The 20038-nt window shown below is 43.9% G+C and overlaps 1 protein-coding gene across 4 annotated transcripts in view; it reads left to right on the top strand.

The window, feature by feature from the left end:
- Positions 1-20038, top strand: part of PROM2 (prominin 2) — a 56932-nt gene that overhangs the window by 15040 nt on the left and 21854 nt on the right. For all 4 annotated transcript variants that reach the window (XM_077305838.1, XM_077305839.1, XM_077305840.1 and 1 more), the window contains 5 exons: positions 6712-6761; positions 7791-7993; positions 11173-11293; positions 17371-17434; positions 18466-18555. In XM_077305838.1, the coding sequence (XP_077161953.1) occupies positions 6712-6761; positions 7791-7993; positions 11173-11293; positions 17371-17434; positions 18466-18555 (528 nt within the window). The remainder of the gene's footprint in view (positions 1-6711; positions 6762-7790; positions 7994-11172; positions 11294-17370; positions 17435-18465; positions 18556-20038) is intronic.

The raw sequence follows: 20038 nt of genomic DNA, 5'->3' as shown, positions 1-20038 counted from the left end.
CACCCTCCGGATAGCGATACACTCCTGCAACCAATCTGCAACAGTAGCGCTAAAGACCTGTGCGTTACCATTGTTGCTGGTTCTTCAAAGTCCCTCCCCCTGGCTCTCTCCTCCAAACTTCCGGCGAAGTGATCGCCATTTTTTTTTCTCCGAGCGAGCGGGGATAAACGCACCGGCGAGCCTCTTTCTGTTTAGAGGCTTCCCTGGCTTCAGTCCTTCACCTTTAGTCACTAAGCACAAACCACTGAAAAGCCCGTTTGCTGAAATAAAGTCCCTTTATTTTTTACAAATAAATTCAGCCGAAAATCGTGCCCGTGAGAGGGGGGGGGGGATTTTTTTTTTATCACTCGAGGCAGCGTGCAAACGATCATACAATCAAACGACAGCTCACATTAGGCAGCTGGATGGGTCTCTCCGTAGCAACGAATCTACCTAGATTCGTTGCTATGGGTCTGTGTTTATTTTTAAAAAACCTTTCTTAAAGGGAAAGGGGCTGTTTGGGAGCATGCTAACGGCTGCCCATTGGCTGCTTGACGGCCAGGGGCGGGACGAGCTTGGCAATAGCGCTTCCTTTCTAGCGATTTCTGCCGAGACCGGAAGCCTGTGGGAAACGCTAAAAAACACAACTGATTCCACTACAAAGGCAGGTATGCATAACGACGAATTCCACTATTTTAAATGGCGATTTTTCATTCCGCAAACAATTTGCAACAAAGATCCCTGTGCGAAAAGGCCCTCTGATTGCTCTAGGCCTGAGAGGAAAAGGTAATGCGTTGTTTGCTTTCATACTGATAATTTATTATTTTAATGGTTAGCTCACTTAAGCAGGACTTTGGAGGTGGCAAAAAATCTCATGTATAGATGTTCCCCTGGAGGTCAAACCAGCACTAGTCCCCAAGTCTTGTTGGTGGGATGGGGGAACCTCATGTTGCAAAGTTGCATCTGCCTTACAGAGTAGATATACAGCTGGACACACATGATTTAGGGAAACCATCCCAATATGCAGGCCTCAGGAAGAGTTCTGGTGATCTGGAAAGCTGTGATCTGTTATTTTGGTTGGTCTTAGAAAACGTATTTCATGGACTTTACTTGTAGTTGATGGACCTTAACAATGTACTTACAAAAACATGGGATGAATAATTGGGGCTAAGGGCACACGAATGGTAGCAGGCCAATACAATTTAGGCCTGGATATAATACACACAGAAAAGTAAATCTGCATTCACAGTTCAGGAGCCAACCAGAAGAGGTAGCTTCAAGATCTCCCACTCCCCCTAGAACAAATAGCTGCTGTGGAGTGGGAATTCTGTTGCACTATACCTGACTGAGTTCCTTCCCCTCCCCAAGCCCCATCCTCCCCAGGCTACACCCTCAAATCTCCAGGAATTTCCCAACCCAGAGTTGGCAACCCTAAGAAATGGCTCCAGGTGACAAATGCAGTGAGACAAGTCAAACATATTTCACACTCAAATATATGCACTGTTTTGCATTTGTAGGCAAAGGACATTAACCCCATTTCACAGCTGAAGATCACTGAGGCACAGCAATATGTGACTAACCCAACAACATCAATTAATACATCCATGACATGGGGTTAGGCACAAATATTGAGCAATAGTTAAGGAAACACCTATGAGCATTTCCTCTCCTTGTGTAACAGAAGCCCCTATCCCTGTGCAGTAAATAGAAGCCAAAAATAGGGTTTACATAATTTTGGGATACTTTCCATGCAGTTTGTCTATTTATTTATATACTGCCCTCCCTGGAGGCTCAGTTTAAAACACTAGCACCTCTCAAACCATTGTGAGCACTTCCGTGGCTATCAAAACATGAGAAAGGTAACATATAATATCTTCCCTTATAAATGAGCACATTCTCCCTGTCACCCTCCATAGTTGCAGTAGTATTTTGCAAATATAAGTTTTAATTTTTCCTCACGAATTCCTCCCTGCCTGTCTTTTTACATATTGTCCCCACCCCCCTCTAGAACTAATGCAGTTAGGTTGCCAGGTTGAGGTTTGGGGGGCTGCTGGAGATATGGGGTGGAACCTCGGGAGGACAGGGACCTTAGTGGGTTGCCACACCATACTGTCTGCTCTCCACGGCATCCTTTTTCTCCAGGGGAATATATCTCTGTAGTCTGGAGATGAGCTGCAATTCCAGGCCGGGTCTGGAGGCCGACATCCCTAAATGTGTATCAAGGCCTTACCAAGGTTTAGCCCAGAAAGCTGTTTTCAACAACAGAACTGTGTCCTGTTATATGAGTCCTGAGTTGCAGAGAGTGCTTTCTCCTCACCACTGAATAACAGATGCTTCTTAAACCATGTAGAGTTCAGAAGCAAGTTGTTTCAGAGCACTATCACAAAAACAGGATTTTCAAGTACAATGGCAGAACACACCATTCCATCCTTCTAGGATGACTATGACTATCCACTCCCGGGGTCTTCACCAGGGCTGGGTGTTCAGGATATTTTTTTCAAAAGGAAGAGAAGAAGTTGCTTCAGAATATGAGAAAGGCATGTAGACTCTACAGTGTGCAAATCGGAGCCTTTGCCTTATGCCCTGAAACATCTCCCTCCCCTATTATAATGAATATATATATCTAGCCAAAAAAGAGTCCTACAGAATTTGAAAGCTTGTCCAATCTTTGATAGTATTCTGGTTGGTGTTAACAATATTATACAACTTTCATGCTCAGATTTTTTGTGTGTGCATGTGTGGATCACCAAAGCTATCTACAGTCTTAACACAAAGACAAAGGTCTCCTGACAGAAATGTGGAACAGAGTTAGGGTTGCCAATCTCCATGTGAGGCCTGGAGATCTCCCAGAATTATAATTGATCAACAAGACTACAGAGATAATTTCCCCTGGTGAAAATAACTGTTTTGGGGGGGAGGACTTGGGACATTATACCCTACAGAGCGCCATCTTTTCTCTAAATTCCACCCTTCCCACACTTTGCCTCCAAACCTCCAGGAATTTTCCAATCCACAGTTGGCAACCTGAGTCTCATGTCCCTCTGACCTCACTCTTGGTGCCATGCCATGTGTAAATTATCTAGTACATCACTTTTTGGCTAAGATCGAGTGTGTGTAGTTCATGTCGTATGGACACAAGGGTACAGGAGATCAGGACCATGTGCTGCAGTGATCAAGGATTCAAATCCCCCCAAACCAGGCTGGATGCTCCGTACAAAAACAAAATGAAAATGGAGAGGAGAGAAAAGGGTGTTCCTTAGAATGCTGGAACTGCCCTAGGTCTGCATCTTGGAATACATCTTGCAGATTTAATTAATTAGGTGTTGCTGGGCGCAAAACAGGTTGCACCAAAATGCTTCTGGGAGCAGGACAAAGGAGCATAAACAAAACAAATATGACATTTTCTGTTTGGAAATATGCAACTGGGAGTTAATCCAGCCTTAAATAATTGCAGGACTGGAACGCCTTCCCTATGAGGAAAGACTGTGGAACTTATCTGACTGGAAGAATGATGGCTAAGGGGTGACCTGACAGGGAATAAAATGATGCACAACTCCGGAGGCAACGGATACAGATAACCCTTTTTGGAGCAAGTGTGGTGATGTGATTAAAGTGCTAGACTAGGTGCAAATTGCCATTAACCAATGAGGCACTCTCTTAAAAACCAGGAAATGAGGTATATATGTGAAAAAAAATTATTGTGATTCCCAAAGTAAATTATTGTAATTCCAATAAAATCTAAATGGAGGTCCTGTGCCTGAGCAGGAAGGGACCAAGTGAGGAAGCGCTCTTGCCCTGGCTGAACTTGGTGCAGCTGACATTTGCACATGCAGCCAGGAACTTGGTGTGATCTTCAATGCCTCCCTTTCCATGGAGGTGCTGGTCCCGAGAGTAGCACACCTTCCATCTTTGCCAAGCTAAGCTACTAGCATCTTGTTTGGCCCCGGAATGCCTAGCCGGAGTCATCCATGCAACGTTCACGTCTAACTGGACTTCTGTAACTCACTGTACTCTAGCTTACTCTAGCTCTCTTATGTCTGCTCTGGAAACTGGTCCAGAATGCAGAATGGAATACCTTGGGTGTGTGTGGGGGGGGGCATACATGGCCTGTGCTTCAGCAACTGCACAGGCCCCCAGTTGAATTTTGGATCAGGTTTAAGGTCCTGGTTCTTATCCTTAAGGCCATTTGTGGTCTGGGCCTAAGGGTTCAACTTTCTGTCTATGCCCCCCAAAGAGCATTATGCTTGGACAATTCCAACTGGCTAATTATCCCTGGCCCCAAGGACGTATGTCTGGCCTCAACCAGGTCCAGAACGTTCTCTGTCCTGGCCCTTACTTGGTGGAATGAGCTCCCAGAGGAGATCTGGGCCCAGTTCAGCAGGTTGGAGCCAGTGAACTGGTAACATCTCCACCAAAATGCCCCAGCCAAAATGCCCATAGGAGATCAACTGGGCACAGTTGAAGTCTACCAAGATCAGACAAGTGTTGGATCACAGATTTAAATGTTTTTAATAACAGTTTTGTTCAATTTTAATGAGGATAGTTTTTACTTGTGTTATTTTATTCATGTTGTTCACAACCCTGAGTAACTTGTGGGAGGGTGTTATACAAATTTAATAAATAATAATCATAATAATCTAAAAATGTTGGTAAATTTAATAAAATAATTCTAACATATAAAATTTCTATTGTCTTTTGTAAGATAAAATACCAAATAGGTTTTGACAAGCTGTCTTACTCAGTTTTCACCTGTAAATTTATTCCTTAAAAATTCAACTGATTCTTAGGCAAAAAATACGCAAAACACGGAAATTATTATATACAATGTATACAGAAATAAAACATCAATAATACTAATTGTTCCTGTCTCAGTGCCCAGTGAAAGTTACTATGTACACTGAATGTTACAGTTTACAGATCAAAATACACATTTACCAAGCTAAAATATTTCTCATTGACCATTTCATTAATTAGTTCACTAGACTGAAGATGTTTACCTGTTTACTATGTTCCCAGGCAACAAAAGAAGTTACATTGCTCAGCAAATATAACATTGCCTTTACCTAAACATACAGTTACATGACAAATCCCATGCAATTTCTGCCAACAACACATTAACAAAACCTTACCAGGTTAACAAGTATTAATTCATCATTTAAGTAAATCAGTTTACTTAATGTTTTTCCCCCCCAATTCTTCCAGATTATTAAAAACTCGTAGTATAGTTCAGAACTAAAGGGTGGCAGCCCCAGATTTTTCTTTTTGCTTTCCTTCTGTGTCATTTGGTAAGTTATGGTGGGATATATAGGACTCGATGAACCTTTGCAGTGATTCAGCAGGGCTTTTCTTAAGTCCCAGTATTTAAATTCCCATTCGCCCAGTGCTCTACATGTATGCAGTGCAGGTAAGAAGCAGTTTTCTGTAAGATTTCTTAAAAGTAATTTTAGAATTTTTAAAGGACGTAAAATGATTGCTTGACTAGGAAGGTGAGCTGGGGTGAGGGTGTGAAAATTGTCATGCCTCATCTATCTTTGTCACGCCTCATCTAGCTAACACTCTGCTGCCTAAACCATTCCCTTTCCTCATATGTCACCTCTAGTTAAGACCAGCATCTCAAGCCCTGCTCTTTTTGCCCTGAGGGACAGGGGGTGGCAAGCAGAGAGAGGACTTTTTTGAGTAGTGGCACCTTGCTTCTGCAGGCCCTCCCTTTTGTGGTTCACCTGGCACTTACCTTCCTTTCATTTAGGTACGAACTCAAAACTTTTCTCTTTATCTAGGCTTTCAGCTATGGGTTTCCATATATTCAAAACTTTTGTGATCTGTTGCTAGCACAAGGACTATTTTAGAGGGCTGTATTTGTTTTATAGACTTTTCGGCCCTGACTTATTTTTATTTGCATGGTTTGTTGTCTTTGGTGATTTTATTTTATTGACTTGCCCTCTTTTATTGATTTGTTTTATCGTTTTCATTTTGAACCACCTAGAGCAGACTTGATTCTACAATTACTTTTCTTCCCGCTGTGTCAATCCTGCTGCATTCAGATCGATTTGAACCTGAGTCTTTCTGCTTGCCCCCCCCTCAAATTGAAACAGAAAGCCTTCTGCACTTGAGCATGAGGCTGCTCAGCTCTTTCCTTTCCTGAAGGAGCAAGTGAGTGGGTGAATGGGAGGGGAGCGGAGTGGAACAGAGCCAAGCCGAGCCAGCAGTAAGTAGCCTCACAGAACGAAGCCAATATCTGCTGAGAGAATTATGGAATTCTGGAGCGCAGTCACTTTAAAACAGATTCCAAAAGGAGGGCAAAAATAAATCTTGGGAGGAAAATCTTGCAACTGGGAACTAGGAAGTCTTTTGAACTGGCACCCAGCCAATCAGGGACAGACTGCTTCTCTACCACACCGGGGAGAGAAGCTAATTGGTGAGGGAGGAAGTTAATTGGCGAAATACAGATCTACACATTAATACGCTTGGAAATCCATTCTAAAACACTTTCTTGGTAGCCCTGGAGATAATCAAATCACTCTTCAAAATCCACCCTTTCCATGAAAACTTTGTCTTAACCCTTGAGCCTGGTTATCCTCAACTCCTTCCTGCTTCTCTGCCTCTATTTTCTCACCCATGTAATTAAAACTCTTTGGGGCAGGGACCTGTTCTGTTGATATTTATCTGTCAATTGTTATGTAGACTGGTGATATAGAAATAATAATAATTCTGATCCTTTGCCTTGTTCCATAGAGCTGCTGAGGGATGCCTTGAATGACCCGCCATCTGCTAAGACTTCGCAGGTAAGAAGCATGGGAGAGCCAAGTGCAATTGGGAATGGGGCAGCCATTTTGTAAACCCAGAATCTATGCTAGATATCAATTTTTAAATCTAGGTGTTTTTGTTTGGCCAACCCACCTATTGTTCCTCAGTTGTGTTAACGACATACGAAGCATGGCCTCAAAGGATGGATGGCCAATGGAATCATGATGACATTTGGGCATGATAGGCTTGTAATACATTCTAGTGATTTGATATTAGTGGAAGGTGAAACAAGTTGCAAGAAATGGGCATGATTGGAACTAGTGGGCAGAGTGTGTTACTGGAAAAAATGGATATTTGAAAGTCACTATGGCCTGTTGACATGTGACTTCTTCAAATCCCAGCTCAGCTAAGGGTAGTTCTATACCGCACAACCTTTTTGTGCTGTTCTGTCACATGAAGACCTGAAGTTCCCTTGGTCCATCAGGGTCAGTGTTGTCTAATCAGAGTGGCAGCAAATCCCCATCTGGGACTGCAAATCCACTAACTCTACATCCTTCTGAAATAATGTATAGACCTTCTCCCTAATAGCATTGGACCCCAGTTACTCTATTTCAGGAGTTTTCCTCTTGCATCCAGATTTTCTCCACAGAAAGCAGTGCTTATAGTGCCAATAAACGAAAAAATGCAAAAAGATTGCATTTAATATGAGAAATTACCATATAGAACAAAGACTACCCACATGCTCCACAGAAACAGTGAAAAATTGCAACAGTTCTGGAAGAATTGGGGCCAAAATGGGGAATAAGTGAGAGAATAAACTGAAGACCATGTTTCTGGAACCACCGTTATAATCACATGTACAAATTAGGGTTTTGACTAGGGTGGACCTGCCCTCCATCCTTGCTGGACAACCTTGGGCAAGTGGTTTGTCTCTCCTCTGTGGCTCTTCTTTAGAAAATGCCTTTGTATTATTCGAGATGTCAGTGACACCCGATTACCCCATGAGTGGAATGAGGGACAAGGAGGACCAAAGTGTGTTGTCTTAAGGACTTTTTCTTTTTCTCCAGATCCTCCAGTATCAAGCAGGATACATCGTTTGTGCCACAATTGCCACAATCTATTTTGTGGCAATGCCCTTGATTGGGCTGAGCATCTGCTGCTGCCGGAGAAACAAGCGCTGCGGTGGGCGGGTGAAAGCCTACCGCCGCTCCCTCCTCTGCCAACGCAACCTTCTCATGCTCAGTCTGCTCTTGACCACTCTTGTCATCCTGTAAGTGGGGATGGGTAGGGTGGGCGGGACAGGTCATGATAGGAGAGAGACGGGAACAGGAGAGATGCCTGTATGAGTTGTGGTGGGATGATGGGATAGAAAATTAAACTCTTTCTACACAACATGGTGCCAGGACATCTGCACAAGTGTCCACGTTTAGTCAAGGTGCTGTTTAAAAAAAAAATAACTGGGTGGTTATACTCTATATGGTTCTAAATGGCTGTGGCTCAGAGATTTCCTGCATTTAGAAGAAGAAGAGTTGATTCTTATATGCCACTTTTCTCTACCTGAAGGAGTCTCAAAGTGGTTTACAATCTCCTTCCCATTCCTCTCCCCACAACAGACACCCTGTGAGGGAGGTGAGGCTGAGAGAGGCCTGATATCACTGCTTGGTCAGAACAGCTTTATCAGTGCTGTGGCCAGCCCAAGGTCACCCAGCTGGCTGCATGTGGGGGAGTGCAGATTCAAACTTGGCTCTCCAGATTAGAAGTCCTCACTCCTAACCACTACACCAGGAGTTGAATTAGCTGTTTTATAAAACAACTTCTTCTAACTCTACGATTCCAGCTATTAGGCTGCAACTCCATACGTTTATGCGGGAGTAGTTGGAGGCACATTTTTTTGAGTAACCATGTATCAGTCTGTGCTGTGTGGCTCCTGTTCTATCATGAATTAAGAATAAGTCCCGCTGAACACTTTAGAGTTAAGTGTCACAACTCTAAACTTAAGCCATACTTATCTGCAAGTCAAGGTGTGGAAATGTCTTTTGAAGAGGACTTGTAATCTATGGTTTGTGTTAATCATGGTTAAATGTTGAATCTGCTATAAACAAACTAAGTTTATATGAGGGTTTATACGAGGGGTTTTGCCTCCAGGGACAGTATAAGACCTCTCACTGCCCAGAACTGCTCCCCCTTAGTGCCATCCTAAGCAGAGTTACATCTAGCTGTGAAAGCGCATATGCTCGGGGGGGGGGGATATGGTTGTTGCTTCAGCACTTCCGACAGATTGCAGGAAGAAGGGATGGGGGGCAGGGATGGCCGTGAGTGCTGGAGGGAAGGGGTCACGTGGACTCCGTCCTCTCACCAGATTATACCCCACTCACTACTTTTCCTGCAATTGGGGTGCTATTCGTAGTTCCACATGGAACACCCCAAGGTGACTTCTGATGTGCACATTCACTCAAGATCTCTTAACATGGGTTAGTTACCTCTTGGCAGCCTAACTCAGCTCTCCTATTTGAAGTCAGGGGTGGTTCAAAGGTGTTCTTTCCTTCCAGCCTTGGAATTTATTGTTATGGGTGGAGCACGATTTTCAACTTTATTAAATTCCAAATTGGCGGCTGCGTTTAATATTACAGTAACATTCATAGTAAATAAATAAATAAATCTAATTGTGGCATCTTAGACTAGGAGGTTATGTGCTGTAGTGATTCTTGTGTGCGTGAAGGCCCCTTCAGGAGGCCCATAAAATCTTATGCAAAACAGAAAGTTAAAAAGGTGCATCTATTGCAGTATGTCTAAAAACTTCAAGACAGACCAATGTGCCAGGACAGAAGTGAAACGAATGCTGTCTAGTCATTTTTCAGTCTGCAACAGTGGTGCTCCCTCTGGCTCACAGCAAGCTGTGTAGACATTTGCCTTCAACTAAAAGAGCCACATGACCTACTTTGTGTGCCCCTCCCCACCAAGCACACACATCCAATAATCTAAGGCAGGCTTTCTCCACCGGGGTTTCATGAAACGCTGGGGTTTCTTGACAGCCTTGGAGTTTCTTGATGGCCCTGGAAGCATTTCTTGAATAGGTGAGAATTAATTAATTTTTATATATAAACATTTATTGGATGATATGATCATATATGCATAGATCATATATGCATATGCATAGAGCCTCTTGTGGCGCAGAGTGGTAAGCGGCAGAAATGCAGTCTGAAGCTCTGCCCATGAGGTTGGGAGTTCGATCCCAGCAGCTGGCTCAAGGTTGACTCAGCCTTCCATCCTTCCGAGGTCGGAACAATGAGTACCCAGCTTGCTACTGGGGGATAAAACGGTAATGACTGGGAAGGCACTGGCAAGGCCACCCTGTACTGAGTCTGCCATGAAAACATTGGAGGGCATCACCCCAAGGGTCAGACATGACTCGGTGCTTGCACAGGGGATACCTTTACATTATGATCATTTATGTTCATGTCAACCTGCCCTCGTCACCCAGAATGGCTAATGATGAGCCTGGAGGGGGTGGGAAGGGGAGGGGCCCTGGGTAGGCGTGTACACCGCTATGCTTCCCAACCATATTCTGCATAGTTGTGTCACTTCTGGGGTTTCCAAAAGTTTGAAAAATGTTTCAAGGGTTTCTCAACAGTAAAAAAGTTGATCTAAGCCAACCTTGTTCAACTTTTGACTGTGGAGGAGCCTCTGAAATATTTTTCAAGTTTTGAAGAACCCCAAAACTGGGCTGGAAGTAAATAGCTGCTTTGGAGGGCAGTAGGAGTAGATATTTATTTTGTATGGCCAAAGCCCTTTACAAAAGTTTGGAGGGCAACTCAGTAGCATTAGATCTTTGCTGAAGTCTCCTTGCAAACTGTTCTCCCCAGGCTCCACCCTTAAATCTCAAGGAATTTTTCTAGCAGAATTGGCACTGATAAAGCTGTTCTGACCGAGCAATGATATCAAGGCTCTCTCATCCTCACCTATCTCCCAGGGTGACTGTTGTGGGGAGAGGAAAGGGAAGGCTGCTTTGAGACTCCTTCAGGTAGAGAAAAGCAGCATATAAAAACCAACTCTTCTTCTTCTTCTTCTTCTTCTTCTTCTTCTTCTTCTTCTTCTTCTTCTTCTTCTTCTTCTTCTTCTTCTTCTTCTTCTTCTTCTTCTTCTTCTTCTTCTTCTTCTTCTTCTTCTTCTTCTTCTTCTTCTTCTTCTTCTTGCATCTATCTCAAACAAAAGATGGGGGAAAAGAGTGATTCATTTGGGGCCTAGGATATTCTTCAAGCATTTTGACAAAATGCCGCAAAAAGTTAGCTTGTTGACTTGAAATGTTGCTAACCGATGTAATGCTGCCATAAACCAAGTGCATAAATGCTGTAAACTGCAACAAAATCAGGTGATGTTGCGTACCTGTGTGAAGCCAACCCTAAGACAACTAGAGGAGGTAACTTTTTCTGCTGTCCCCTTTTCCTGCAGGGTTGGTGTTATCTGTGCTTTTGCGGCCAACCAGAAGGTGAAAGAGGAGATGGAACCTGGAGCCCGAGATGCACTGAATACCTTGCAGGCTTTGAGGCACCATGTGAGCGGAATTTCCCATGTGAGTTGATATTTTTTTTCTGTCCAGTCTCCAACACATGCAGTTCAGTACCTATGCAAACTCTGCCCGCCTCCCTTCTTCTATTTAGCTCTGGAAAATGACATGAGAGTTAGTTTGCCATGTCTCCCACTACGGTAGGAGACCTCCCACTGACAACCCTTTCTTGGAGCAGTGGCAGGAGCATTTTTGTAGTTGCCAGTGCTACATGTAACATAACATCACTTCTGGGACAACCCCAGAAATGATGTCATGCCATTCTAGGAATCACTTTAAACTCTATGGTACCATGAGTTCCACCCCTGCTAGTCACTTTCAGGGTTCAAGACTTGCTGTAGGCCTAATTCCCATCATTTCCCTGTTAAAATTTGGGACTGCCTGTAATTCGGTACACTAGGCTGTTCCCTGGAAAGTTGATAATTTTTAGTGAATCCCATGTGATAAGGAAAGACTTTATTACACAAGGCTATATTTCAAAATAAATAGCTCAAATTTATCATCTCCTTTTCCTCTTCCCTCTCTCCCTCCTGCTCCAAGTGAGTGGAAGAGCAAGATTCCCTTAGCTGAAGTTGACCCTGTTTCCTGGTTGCCACCATATCTAACAGCTGGTGTAGGATTGCTTCTCAAAGACTTGTATGCTAATACAAGTTGGCAGGCAGGGGTCCTTGGAGACACAAATCCAGGGCACTCTGAAAGCAGCTGAACATCTGCAACAGGAAATAACATGTACTCTTTGTAAATGCAGAGCAGGGGGAAAGGCCAAGAAGCTACTTAACAGGAGGCAGGTGTGGGTCTAGGGATTCCAGGGATCTCCTGGAATTACAGCTCATCTCCAGACTACAGAGATCAGTTCCCCTGCAGAAAACGGATGCTTTGAAGAGTGGACTCTATGCCATTGTACCCCACTGAAGTTCCTGACCTCCCACCTGACCTCCACCCTGAAATCTCCAGGAGTTTCTCCACCTGGATCTGACACTCCTACCTCCCAAACCCAGCCATTGACCAGGGAGGACCTGACAAAACTGATATGGGTCAGTAGCACAGCTGGAAGATCCAGGGGTGAAATAGACTTCTGTGCAGTTGGGCAAGGTGCAGTTAAAAAGGTTTACTGAGCAGGAATGGCAAATGAAGGGGAAAGGAAAGATTATGCTTGAATTTGTTTTCCTATAAATGTATATACATGTTTTTAAAATATGACTTCTAGCCAAAACTACCAGCTATATATGTGTTTGATGCTAACCCCAGTGGGGTGAGGGTAGAAAGTCATATATGGAACACATTTTGTATGTTGTTATGGCTGAAAAGTGTTTTTGGGAAGGGGGTGGAGTTGACGTACAATTATTTGGAGCACTTACTTTGCCTGTAGAAATTTCCAGCTCTATCCCTGGCCTTTCCGGTTAAAGGATTTCAGATTGTCAGCGACCTTAGAAAACCGCTGCTCATGAAAGTATGCAGTAATTATCTTAAATGAGACAAGGGTCTGACTCTATAAAACCTTATGCCTTTTATGTTTAAATAGTTCCTTAATAGGCATGGATGGCGAGATGATGCTGATGACTGTAGTTGCTGCTAACTGGGTACACCCAGCCTGCTAGAATGGGAGGGGATCCAGGCAGCGAGATGTTGTCTCAGAGATCACTAGTGAGAAGAATAGTCAGGAAGATGCCGTGGCTCAGGGGAAGGCCACATGTCTGCAAAGACCTAGAATGGGAAAGACTCTGAGTCGGGAAATCCTTGGAGGTTTGGTGATAGAGCCAGAGAGGCTTTGGGGAGGGGAGGGACTTCAGAAGGGTGTAATGCCATAGACACCACCCTCCAGAGCAGAGATCCCCTACGGGGACCGTTCTCTGGAGAGGAGTTGTGATTCTGGAAGGTCTCCACTCTCCTGGCCCCACCTGGAGTTTGGCAACCCTACAGAGATCCTGAGCTCTGACTTCTTTAGAGATGCTGAATTCGGAGGCTCCAATGGCATGTTTTTTGCTTTTGAGGGCAGTGGTGCAGCTTCTCATGTCGACCCTGCCTGCTTGATGGCTTTGCCTCCCTTCCCATGCTCAGCTTTCCTATTCATAGTTAGTTTATTTCAGAAGACTCCTGGGCTCTTTCCTTACAAGGAAACTGACTCTATCAAAGGCTTGACAATTCTTACAGCTGAAGGGACATGGGGAAAATTATATTCCAGCATTAGAAACCTCGGAAATACATGGCAGCAGCTGGCTGGGATATAGGTGCCCATTCAGTGAAAGCTAAATGAACTGAATACTTACCAGAGATACAGGGACAACCCCTTTTCTGGGATCTGTATGGCTGGGGTGATGTTTTAGTAATTCGACTATGTGAGCAAGCAGGGGCTACTCATGTGAGTCTTTCCCATGAAATCAGCACCCTCTTCTCAGTGAGGTGCTGTTCACATTTGCCACCCACCAAAATGGCCCTGCCCACACAACTGGGTCGCTTACTGGTTGCCATGCTGTAATGAGTAAGTCCAAAGTGAGCTGTGAGTTGGTCTGCTTGTCGTAATGATTCACTTCTCCTGAGATCCAGCGTGGCATAGTGGTTAAGAGCTCTGACCTCTAATCTGGAGAACCAGGTTTGATTTCCCACTCCCCCACGTGCAGCCATCTGGGTGACCCTGGACTGGTCACACTTCTGTTAGAACTGTTCTCCCAGAACAGTTCTGTTAGAGCTCTCTCAACCTCACCTACCTCACAGGGGGAGAGGAAGAGAAAGGGGTTTGTAAGCTGCTTTGGGACTCCTTCGGGTAGTGAAAAGAGGGGTATAAAAACCAGCTCTTCTACTACTACTACTGGATCCTCTATGTCCATTTCTATTTCTCAAGAGTTCATCCCTAAGAGGTTTTTCTTTCTAGAAGTGGACTCTTCTCTTGTAAGTACCGTGGCAATGTTTGACACAGGTTTGCCTGGTCCCCCTGGCCATTGACAGGGGATGGGGGTAGGGTTACCAGATCTAGGTAACTCAGTGGGGATTTGGTGATAGAGTCTGGGGAGGCCAGGGACCTCTGTGGTGTACAGTGCCATAAAGTTCACCCTCCAAAGCATGTCTCCATCGGAACTGACCTCCCTATTCCAGAGCTGAGCAATAATTCCAGAGGAACCCCAGACCCAACTTGGAGGCTGACAGCCAAGTGGTTAGATTTGGTGAGTTCCTTTCTGTTGCCTGGTGCAAACAAAATAAAATTTTTCTGAGATTACATAATCTGCCTTCTGTGGTGCTGCTGGCATGCTCCTTGTTTTCAGCATCTTTGTTGATATACTTCTTACCAGCAGGCTGCTTCTATTTGCTTACAGTTTTACTTATGTTGTATTATTTTGAATAATAAAAAGAGCAACATCCCCAGAGTGAGAGAAACGTTAGACAGATAGGTCATTTACAGGCTTAAGTTTGTAATAATCATAGGTATTTCTGTAGAATGTTAATACATTAATTCTGTAAACAACCTTGCAAGTATTCTCCTCATAGGCAGATGGATCTTAGCCCTGCAGACAGCTCTACTGTAAAGCTTTATGCTAAATAAATCAATGTTTGGCAAGCCAGCTGTGTATCCAATAATCAGTCCCAAACCCTTCATAATATCTCTCTAAATGCCAGAGCTTAGTTTGCTGGGAGAAGGAAGTGGACAATCCCAGTAAAACAAACAAGAGAAAAAAAAAGAATCTGTCCAGTGGCTTAATCAAATAATATTAGAAATATAAGACCAGAGTCCAATAAGACCAATGAAGATTTATTCAAGGCGTGAGCTTTCGAGTGCATGCACTCTTCCTCAGACTAACAAAAGCTAATTCTGTTAAATTAGTAAACTGTGTCACAACATCCAAATTCAGCCATATGATGCCATATGATAATTCTTTGTGAAAACAGCCAGTCAGTCCCCTTGAATTCAGTTGTAGTTCACAAAAACATTGGAGAAGTAAAACCAAAATAAGTAAAGGTAAAGGTATCCCCTGTGCAAGCCTGACTCTTGGGGTGACGCCCTCTAGCGTTTTCATGGCAGACTCAATGCGGGGTGGTTTGCCAGTGCCTTCCCCAGTCATTACCATTTACCCCCCAGCAAGCTGGGTACTCATTTTACCGACCTCAGAAGGATGGAAGGCTGAGTCAACCTTGAGCCGGCTGCTGGGATTGAACTCCCAGCCTCATGGGCAGAGCTTTCAGACTGCATGTCTGCTGCCTTACCACTCTGCGCCACAAGAGGCTCATAAAAAACCAACATAGACGGTTTTTTCGCCAACGTTTTTGTTGGTCTTAAAGGTGCTATTGGACTCTGATTTTGTTGTACTACTTCAGACCAACACAGCTATCCACTTGAATCTTGATATATAAGAGACTCTGTTATCTCTTTATTATAATTACTACTGGGACTCTGCCAAAACGGTGTCTAGATGGTTTTTCCTTTTTCAATTCAATCTTTCATCAGTGGCAGTAATGAGTCCTAAATCACATAATATCATTAACTGTTAGAACAAATGTAAAAATGAAACTTTGTTCTAACAGTTACTCTTATATTACAGATAGAATACATTGAGATCACTTTGAATTTATTAATACTGTGGAGATATGGACACTCTTGTACATTTCCAATTATTATTTATCACATGATGTTATACCAATAAGGATATTTTTTATTTAGGATTCATTACTGCCACTGATGAAAGATATTGAATTGAAAACGGAAAAACCATCTAGGGACTGTTTTGGCTGAGTCCAGATGGAAATTATAATAAAGAGATAACAAAGACTCCCATATTTCTAATATTATTTGATTAAGCCATTGGACAGAGCTTAACTTGCAGCTAGGATCTCCAGTGTGCAGGCATCTCTGTTCAGTTTAACTCCATCCTCTTCAAGATTGTGGTTTTAGCTGCTGCCATAGAGTTGTGATACTTGTATTGTATTTGTACATTTTCCTTGGGGCCAGACGGCAACTCTTGAGAAGCTGATTATGTTTAGAGAAATGGTACTGGAATAAAGAGTTAAAACTCTTTCTGCTCTGCCCTGGGCCATGACTTACTGGCTGTGGTTAAATTTCAGCCAATCAATTCATGGCTTTCCTACCAAAATAAAGTCAAACTGCGGGCCTCCAGATGTCCATGAACTACAATTCCCATGAGCCACACTGGCTGTCTTGTTGGTCTTAAAGATGCCACTAGACTTCAACTTTGTCCTTTTGGTTCAGACCAACACAGCTACCCCCCATCTACCTGTGTACTGTATTTATGGCCTCCTCAGGTAAGCTCTCTTAATTATAAAAGGGTTTGGCTCTTGAGACAGCCCTTCCTAACTTCCCTATGGGCCTGCCAACCTGATTAATTTCTGCCTTCCGTCTGTTGGGCTTTTTGTTCTCGAAGCCCGGCCCAAATGAGTCAACTGATATGGTCCCATTTCCATACATCCCTGCAAATCAGCAAATTCTTGGCTTTTCTGGGAAAGCGAGAGAAGGGCTGTGAGTCAACGAGCAGCGATGATTGCCACCCTTCCCCCTCCCCCAAAATATGTGACTTCTCTGTCAAGGGGTAAAAGGAGCTATGAAATTGCTGAGTGGAGTACCTCGGGAGACAGAAATCCTTTGATTCATGGGGAAACTTCCAGATATTTGGGAGGGAGGTGAGACCCTGGCAGAAGCACAACAAGGATGTAGGCAGGAAGAAATGCAGAGCTGGTGGCTGGTGGATAAAAGTGCATATAACCCCCCTCTCTCCCAAGTGGATGCTCTGTTTCCAGTGCAAATCCCCCTCCTTTGTTAGGCACCTGCATAGCCCATCAGTACACAGAATTCCCCCCAAGAGAGCGAGATCTTCTCGGATCTGTTTTAGGTTAGTGAAACGGTGAAGAGTGAAAGGCTCAAGCTCCTTCTCTCTGCTCATGACAGTCCTGCTCATGCACCTGAAACTCCAAGTACGTGTTTACTGCATAGGATCTAAGCCTGACCTGGGACAAGTGTTATCATGCAGTTAGGCCCAGAGACATGAGCTCTCTTAAAAAGCTTTTCCCGAAAGGTGGAGATTGCAGGTGCAACGTTTTCTTCAGCTCTTTAGTAGTTGCTCTCCTTTATGTCTCTCCAATAGGGAGTTCAGTTGGCCGTGGAGCAGTTTGCGGTTCCTAAAGAGCAGATCATCAGAGATCTAAACAGTGAGTTCCTTTCCTTGCATGTGTTTCCTTATGTCTTGTAGTCAGTGGCATTTGCCAGCTCTGGGCTGGGAAATACAGAGAGATTTGGGGAGGGGAGAGACTTCTGTTGTCACAGAGCCCACCTTCCAAAATGGCCCTTTTGTCCAGGTGAACTGAACTGCTGCCTGGAAATTAGTTGTAATCCCAAGAGATTTCCAGCCGCTGCTTGTAGGCTGGCAACCGTATTGTACTCTGAAGAACTTTCAGGGATAAAAAATATCTACGTAAAGGGTTGAATACAATACATATTTCCTAATATTTCTATCATACTTTGTTCAAGTACCAATTTGAATCAGGTTTGGCTGCAGGTCCTGTTGAGAGAATATCCTGGGCTAATTCCTGCTGCTTGCTAGACAAACGGGGGTCCCAGGAAAATTTCCTGACTTGTCTTAGCATTCAGCTGATAGCTTTTCACAACTTGTGCCAGGGTCAGCATCCAAGGGCACCTGAGCCAGGTCCAGCCCCCTGAAATATGCTAATCTCCTCCCCTAATTTCAGGTGCCAGTCCAGAGTGAAAACAGCCATGACATCTATAGCACAAGGTCTACAGATCACATGGAAGCAGTTACACTGCCCCCCCCCCCAAGTAACAGAAAACTAATGGCTGATGAGGCCTTTCGGGATCCTACACCTCCCTTAGCAAGGAAAGGGGTATATCTCTGGCTATTTGCACTTGGTAATTTACTGAAACCTATCTGTACGTTGGCCTCACAGATTCTTTAAATCACCCTTGAGAGAAGGAGCCATTCAGGAACCTGAAACTATAGCATGGAAAACTCTGAGCAGTCCCAAAACATGTTTAGAAGCTATCTATCTGATATGGAGGACTGAAATCCAACTTCAAACGTTTTTGTGGAACCAAATTCTGGGCCTGTACAGAGCAGTCCTAGGGATAAGCAGAACTTGCACCGACAGAGCTCTCCTTGAGGCCCTGGAATGTCTTCTGGGATCACCCAGGCTTAACCAACATGTGTGGTTTCTGCGCTTTTCAGATGTGAGCTGGAATGTTGGCAGCACTATCCACTTGGTGCTGAGAGGGTCTGTATATTCTGCTATAAATGCCATGAAGAGTAGAGTGCAAGGTAAGGTGAAGATGCATTACCTACTGTTAGAGATTTTAATCAGGAGAGATGCACAGCTGTTTGACATGCATGTTGCCCAGCCTCAGGCAGGTTTATTCATAGATAAATCCCATCGTAGAATCATAGAATTGCAAGGGACCTCCAGGGTCATCTAGTCTAACTCCCTGCAGAATGCAGGAAATTCACTACTCCCTTCCCACCCACAGTGCCCCCAATTCCATGCTCAGATGGTACCATAAGATTGCAAGTCTCATCATATAATCCTATATTAAGTGACTCCAGCCCAAGGACCAAACGAAACACTACTAGCTTTAAAAGAGTTGGATCTGGAGAACCACATGCAAAGAGCAGCTTCTTTTTTCAAAAAGGAGAGCCTTAATGGACTCGAAATGTGGGCTCCTGCCTCCCCCCCCCACAGCTGCTTGTGAAAACTGCATTGAGGGGGATTTTTTTCTGATTTTCCTGCTACACATGCACAGATGCTCCACATAGAAGCCAAATTGGGAAGATACCCCCCTCCCACACACACACACACACACACATGGGTTTTGCATGGGGAAATGGCTTGTGGGGAGACGAGGAGCCTTTCCTCCCCCTGCAGCCACATTCCTAGCCCAATTGGGGTCTCCTTTTTATATATTTTAATAACAAGCCATTCCGCACAGCTGCTGCGACTGCAGGAAATGCAAGTTTGAGTTCCCAGACAGATCTTTAAAAACAGTCATGTTTAGTTGGGCTACTTGTTTAATTTCATTTAGTTACTCCTAGGCCTGCAGTTATGCCTAAGTGTGGGGTAAATCTGTACAGGGTTGTGCTGTAGCTTTACTACTACTACTACTACTACTAAGCAAAAGCTACAATCGCCACCTGAACTCACCCATCTCACAGAGCACATATGCCCCAATCAACTGTCCTGGTGCATGAAAGGCATTTTTTTTCAGAGTGCACCTTTTGTGGAGGCAAAATTGACTTTGCTAGAAGCAGGGCTTTCTCAGTAGCTGCCCCTGAGCTTTGGCACTCCTTCCCTAGAACCATTTCTTTGGGGACATCTTTGCTCACGTTTCTTAAATTGGAGAAAATGTGTATAATTCGAGATAACCATTGATGGGTAAAGCTAAGCCATACCACTGATTTTGTTTGATCATTTTGCTCTTTGTTTCTCTCACGGTGATACACAGACTTTATATGTTTTCATTGTTTTTAAAAGCATTAATAATGAGTCTGTCATTTGAGCCACTGCTGAAGCATTAGAAATAAAGAACAGAAGGCAACGGGATACTTTTTGCCGCCTTGCATTATGACTCACATCCCGCAGTGCAAGTTGAAACAAATTAGTCCTCCATGATTCATTTCAGTTGCTTGTGGAAAGGTGTGTGGCTGCAAATAAGTGTGTCAGGATGTATTGGCTAGTCCCCAGAATGTTCACATCATAATTATCCTCATGTTTTGGAAACCGTGACTCTAAGAAAATTAATTCAGACAG

Source organism: Paroedura picta, chromosome 12 (assembly GCF_049243985.1).
Source record: "Paroedura picta isolate Pp20150507F chromosome 12, Ppicta_v3.0, whole genome shotgun sequence".
Lineage (NCBI taxonomy): Eukaryota > Metazoa > Chordata > Lepidosauria > Squamata > Gekkonidae > Paroedura > Paroedura picta.
The sequence above is the reverse complement of the archived record's forward strand: the minus strand, read 5'-3'. Positions and strand labels throughout refer to the sequence as shown.